This window comes from Cariama cristata, unplaced genomic scaffold, assembly GCF_000690535.1.
Source record: "Cariama cristata isolate BGI_N322 unplaced genomic scaffold, ASM69053v1 scaffold34589, whole genome shotgun sequence".
NCBI lineage: Eukaryota > Metazoa > Chordata > Aves > Cariamiformes > Cariamidae > Cariama > Cariama cristata.
Genome location: NW_009636931.1, coordinates 823 through 7022, shown reverse-complemented (window position 1 = coordinate 7022; position 6200 = coordinate 823). Strand labels below are relative to the sequence as shown.

At 56.5% G+C, this 6200-nt stretch overlaps 1 protein-coding gene across 1 annotated transcript in view; it reads left to right on the top strand.

The window, feature by feature from the left end:
• The window catches only part of POLRMT (polymerase (RNA) mitochondrial (DNA directed)), a gene marked incomplete at its 5' end in the record, with an annotated part of 17360 nt that extends 12010 nt beyond the window's left edge, over positions 1–5350 (top strand). The window contains 10 exon segments of the mRNA XM_009708114.1: positions 102–227; positions 229–282; positions 1063–1149; positions 1452–1565; positions 2265–2314; positions 2599–2697; positions 3036–3108; positions 3627–3709; positions 4294–4364; positions 5225–5350. Coding sequence (XP_009706416.1) covers positions 102–227; positions 229–282; positions 1063–1149; positions 1452–1565; positions 2265–2314; positions 2599–2697; positions 3036–3108; positions 3627–3709; positions 4294–4364; positions 5225–5274 — 807 coding nt within the window.
• Between the last annotated feature and the right edge of the window lie 850 nt (positions 5351–6200).

Genomic DNA, 6200 nt, shown 5'->3' with positions numbered 1-6200 from the left:
CGCGCCCCCGCCCCCCCCCGACTCTTCCCCAGATGTGGAGAGGGGCATGGGCCAGCATGGCTCACAGTGGGGCTGACCTCCCTGGGTGCTCTCCTCTTCAGGTGGAGGAGTTTCGGAAGAAGGATGCTGAACAGGGTGTGAAGATTGCCCAGGTGCTGCAAGGCTTTGTCAGCCGCAAGGTGGTGAAGCAGACGGTGATGACGGTGGTGTATGGTGTCCCACGCTACGTTTTTCCGGCTGCAGATGGAGAAGCGTCTCAAGGAGATCGACGAGTTCCCTGAGGTAGCATGCCTGCCCCGGCGTCCCCAGCAGTGTTTTGCTCAGCTCTCAGTCCCTGCTGGGAGAGGTACCTGCACTGCCCTTCCCGTGGGTTTCCTTCCTGCCTTGCTCTGTCCGTACACCCCCAAACCTCAGCTAACAGAGGGATGTGCAGGACTGAGCCCCCCCCATGCCTGTGCCAGGTTTGTCCAGCCTGCAGGAGAGCTGTCTACCGGCACTTTTGGAGGGGGAGGGATTCTTCAGAAGGGGGTGCTCCTTACCCTTCCTGGCACCAGCTTGGTGACATGACAGCCTCAGCTGGTTTCAGATGGAAAACAAGGTTTGTGTTTCCCTCTGGAAGTGGCCCTTGTCTCTAGCAGAACTCTTGGAGGCTTGTTCCTCCTGATACCTGCTGCTTGTTCTGTGACCCCACTGTGAGACAGTCCTTGCTGAGTGGATGATTTGCCGTGGCAGGTTGGTGCTGGGAGTATTTCTCCTGTGTGTTACATTCCTGGGGCAGATGAGGCAGCGAGAGCTTCCTGTTTTTCCAGGGACGTTACACAGAGATCAGCCTGTCCTCGGACAAGGAGCCATCTGAAATGCTGATCTCGGCCTCCCTCCATCACAATCCACAGCCAGCTGTCTGCAACGGCTCAAGACTTAACACAGTCTGTGATGGAGGCAATTTTGAGGCACCAGAGAGCAGGAAGGAGCTCTTTTAGCTTACCCTAGGTCACACCACTTTGCTCCACATCTTTTGCTGCCCCTTTGCCTGACTCCTCACTCTGCCTCTGGTCTGTGCAGGAATACTTGTGGGAAGCATCTCACTACCTCGTAAAGCAGGTGTTCAATGGCATCAAGGAGATGTTCTCAGCAACTCGAGATATCCAGGTGAGGTGCCTGTTGCCTCTTATCTCTCTCTGCCTTTTCTTCTTCCCTGGCCTACCCATACATAGACCAGGGGATGCTCTATGGGGAGAGAAGGTTCTTCTGGGTCCTGGCCTAGAGAGGATCCTCCTGTCCCAACCCAGGGGTGTGGGATTGTGCCTGGTATAGAGCCAAACTCCCATGTAAGTGCTGGACTGTGACAGTCAGTGACAGGAGTCAGCGTTGCCTGTGCTGGGAGGGGATTGGGTCTCCCAGCTGCCCATGCTAACCCCAGCTGCTTTCTTCCTCGCTTCTCTCTGCTAAAGAACTGGTTGACAGAGAGCGCCAAGCTCATTGCCCAGTCGGGACGGACAGTGGAGTGGGTCACGCCGCTGGGTCTCCCCATCGTGCAGCCCTACTATCGGTCCAGGCCCACTGTGGTAAGTATCTGGTGTGCAGGACTCCTCTACCTCTCCCTCTGCTGTGGAGGGAAGCAGGGAAAAGACAGCCAGGCTTCGAGGCAGCGAGCTAAAGCCCGTCAGGCTGGGATCACCTGCAGGTGAGCCTGCAGAGCAGGTAGGATTTGTGTGTGCAGGCACATCCTCCAGCATCGTCGCTCCCTGCAGAGACTGGAGTGTGTGGGTGGGCTGGTGAGGAAGCTCTGCTGCTCCCGTCCCACTCAGGCAGCTGGGGCATGGGCCCGTTCCCTGCACCAAAGAGCCTTCCTCGGAGCTCGCGTGATTCAGTCTCGCTGCTCTTGCCTCCCACGCGCTGCTGCACTGACTCACATCTCCCCAACCTGTCTCTTCCTCACAGCCGCTCACCTCCAGGAGCCCTTCTCTTAGCCCTTGCAGGGGTGAATCAGCGCATTGCTGGGAAGGGGTGAGGGATGCCTGCCAGCATCCTTGGGAGGGGAGGCAGGCAAGGTGTCACTGAGGAGTGACAGCTGCGGTGGTGACTGCAACACCCTGAAAAGGTCCCTGCCCAGGCCCATTGTCCCTGTCTGCAACGTTTTGTGCAGAGCAGAGTCTCTCGTGGTCGGCACAGTCCCCTCTCCAGAGGTACAGTGTGGTGCTGGGCACTTTGTGCTGGCTGGGCAGTGCAGTGTGACAGATGATCCCATTTTTCTGTCCCTGCAGCTGAATTGCGGCATGCAGAACTTGAGTGTGAAAAGCTCCAACAGCAACCAGTAAGTATGAAACTGTGGTTTTTACTGAGCCCCTGCTGTCCCCAGCCTGTGCTTTGGGGACAAAGCCTTCTCATCAGTGGAACCTGCCAATGAGTGCCAAAGCACTTCTTACCCCCTGAGCTGTGGAAAGCCAGCCAGAGGAGCAGGGCCTTGTGCTTCAGCAGGGCCCCCCAGGGCTGCACCCATCAGCCCCAGGTCTCGGCTGGCAATGGCTCTGTGCTGGCACTCTCATCTTTGGCCCTGGAATTGCCTCAGCTCCTCCCGTCTCCCACTCTGTGCTGCAGGAAGCCTGATACAGTGAAGCAGAAGAACGCCTTCCCACCCAACTTCATCCACTCCCTGGACTCCACACACATGATGCTCACGGCTCTGCACTGCCTCAGGTAGGGAGCGGACAGCCAGGGCTCTTTCCTGGCTCCGGGAGTCTCTCTCTGCTGGGAGAGCATCGCCAGGGCAAGGCCTGTGATGTGGGAAAGAGGTTTCCCAGGGGTGGGGTGATGTTTGGCTCTCCTGGCAGAGCAAGGGTAAGAGGAAGCAGCAGGGCAGGGACCAGGAGATCGTGGGGTTAGCTGTCTCTGAAGATCTGCAGGCCCTGTGCAGGGACTCCCCCTCCTTGTGTGGTCCCTGCTCCTGTCCCAGCAAGAAGGACTACATGGGGTAGGGGACATTGCAGAGAGGGGACTCTCAGCACTACTTCATGGCACCTTCTGCTGCATCCCAGGCAGGGTCTGACCTTCGTCTCAGTCCATGATTGCTACTGGACTCACGCGCTGACTGTGGACATCATGAACCAGGTAAAAATGTCCTTCCGGGTCCCTCGTGAGCAGGGATCTTGCTGATCTGTCCTCTGGGCACTTGCCAGCCCTTGCCTTCCCTGGGCTTTGCTCCATAGGCTGATTTATTTACCCAGGCGAGGTGAACCTGGGGTGCTTGCCGGCAGTTGCAGTTGATTTCTTGGTGCCATAGCCCGATCTCCTCCTGCCCTTCAGGGAGTGCGTGGGGGAGAATCTGTGCGTGTAAATCAGCACTAAACACAGTGTCTAGCAGAGTTGATGCCTCTGTCCTGCCCTGGTCTCTTTCCCCTGGAGTGCTGCGAGGGCTGTTGTAGCCTAGATTGATAAATGGGGGTTGGCCTCTGCTTCCTACCTCCCCAGGCTGATTCCCTTCAACCTTGTCTGGCAGCCCCCTCTTCCCACTCCTGCCTGCTGCTTTCCCTGCCCCTCACCTCTGACCTGTCTTGGCTGAGAAGCACTGAGGGGAAGGAGGGAAAAATGCCTGTTAATCTGCAACTCACCATTGCTCCCTGGATCAGATCTGTCGGCAGCAATTTGTGGCTCTGCACAGCGAGAAGATCCTGCAGGATCTGTCCAAGTTCATGCTGGAGAAGTACTGCAGGTATTCCTTGCCTGTTGGCAAACCCCCACTACGCTCCTTCCTACTTGCACCAATTCCCTCTCCCAGGGGTGGTTGTGCCCAGATGCTCACAGGTTGTGTCATCTGCCTGGGGGTTGCTCTGGAGGGAAATTGTGCTTCCTTCTTGTCTGACGCCCAAATTGCCTTAGACCTTGGTGTGAAAAAAAAGGTGTCTGCATCCTTTTGCTACAGGTCTGAAGGAGGGTTTGGTGCTTGAATGCCTCGGTGGGCCTGGGGCAGGCCATAATGTCTGTGCCTTGGGTTCCCCACTGTGAATGAGGCATTAAGGAGCAGTGAAGACACATGTTGGGTCAGCCCAGTGAGTGGCCCTCAGTTACCACTGCAGGGCCAGACAACACAGACCGAACCAGTCCTGGGCAGGGTCTGTAGACCCCTCAGCACCTGACTAGGGCTGCTGTGGCAGGGACTGGGTTCCTGCTCCTTCCTAATGTGCTTTGGAAGAGCTGAATCCTGTTGTCAGGGGCCTGCACTGGGGAGCAGAGGAGGGAGGGTTCGCCTTCTCCCGGAGCTTCCATGGTGATTTGCTTTCCTTCTGATTCATCCAGCCCCGGCAGAGAGACTAGAGCCCTCTGGCAGAAGAAGCTGATGGAGCAGCTGTCGAATGTCCCCAAAACAGGTAGGAGCACAGGACAGGAACTGGGAAGCTCATAAGTTTGGAGACAAGGGGAGTGAAATGAGGAGTGGCCCTCAAAATCACTGAGCTCATGTGGTGTCTGAAGCTGGACATAGTGAGGGTCTGGTCTGCTAAACTTCTCCCCTGAGACCAGGTTTTCCTGCCTGTGCTGGACTGCAGAGCCATGGGGCAGTGCCTTAAGACATTCCCCTGTAGCATCCCTGTGTATGGTCCCTGCCTTCCCCGGAGCTGAGCCCCTGGGATTTTTCCCAGGTTGACCCAGCTCATTCTGTCCCCTGTCTTGTTCTTCCTCTCCCATCTGTTTCCAGCCATGAGGCATTTGCTTGGAGATGGGAGTGAGGCACTCAGCATGGTAATTGCCAGGATCTAGATGATATACATGCAATGGGATTAAGGCAATTAGTTTAACTCCTCCTAATCTCGCAGCCCTGCCTCTGCCAGACCATCTGGCTCGCCTCTGTTCTGCCTTTGCAAAATGGAACAGACCAGTACTCCGTTGCTGTTGAGCAGCTGCCGTGGTCAGCCCCAAAGGCGGCACAGTCCAGCGGCAGGGATGGTTTGTACCGTAAGGCTGTGCACTCCTCTCTTCCTTCCCTGCCTTGCTGCTGCTACGCTATTCTGTCTTGCTCTCTCTACCACTGTCCTAGATGAATTTGAAGGGGCATCAGTTGCTGGAAGACCTCCAAGATCCCTGCTGGCTTGACCTACCCTGCTAAAGTAGTTTTCTACTACTAAAGTAGTTTTCTGCAGGAAGCTGAAGCAGGGCTTGGGGCAGCTTCTCTCCCAGTTGCCTCATCTCCACCCTGCCCTGAACCTGCTCTCCTCTCCCTCACTTCCCCTAGGAGAATTCAACCTGAACAAGGTGATGGATTCCACCTATTTCTTCAGCTGAGCCCTAGCAGCCAGCAGGACCCCGGACTACCTTTGGACTGCTGGCTGCCTCGCAGGCCGCGGTAGGCACTGGCCCAGGAGGCTCCTCTGTCCTGCGTCTCATGGCAAAAGTGGGTACAGCTGCCAGCCCAGCAAAAGATACTTGCCCAGCACTGAGATGCTGGGGCAAACTGGGACTCCTCGAGGAATGCAGGAGCAACCACGAGGAGTTGGTGGGGGACAGGGTGTCTGCACTGTTTGCTCTGTTACTGCCTGTGTCCCAGGCAAGGGGAGAGGGTATCGAGCCCTGGGGGAGGCTGCACCTCTCTAGTGTGGCGTTGAAGGGGTGATGGTAGATGGGGCTGGCTCTGTCTACCTTGGCATAATGTCCCTGCCATCCCTCTCCCCTCCTTTCCACCAGCGGGGCTCAGACCTCCTGGAGTGTTAGGCCACTGCCTGCAGGGGCAGGCAGCAGGGCTGTAGACCCAGCAAGAACCTCCTGCCCTGGCTCTCGGCCATGGTGTGGGTGCTGCTCTTCATGTCCTGCTCCAACTGTTGGGTGCTATCATCGCTGTCCCATGGTGCAGCCTCTGCAGCTCCTGGCTCTCACTTCTAGGGATCCGTTTCACTTCTGTTTACTGGGTCTCAGGCAGGGAAAACCACTAACAGGGGCGTGGAGGTGTATGATACTGTAAATAAAACGTTTTTTGAAATACTAGATGGGAACTGTGTCCTTCTTGGCATCTTTGTCCAAAATCTGTGGAGTGTCTGGGCTCTTGCCTAATCTTCCTAGGGCTCCTGGGGAGGTGGAACTGATGTCTCCCCAGACTGCTGCTGTTTTGCTGACTAGTTGGGCTTCCGTGATTCACAGAGGTGTCACATTCTGGAAATGCTTTTGTAGCAGAAACAGAGACAAAGCGTTCCTGCAGCTACAGTGGGAGCGGGGCT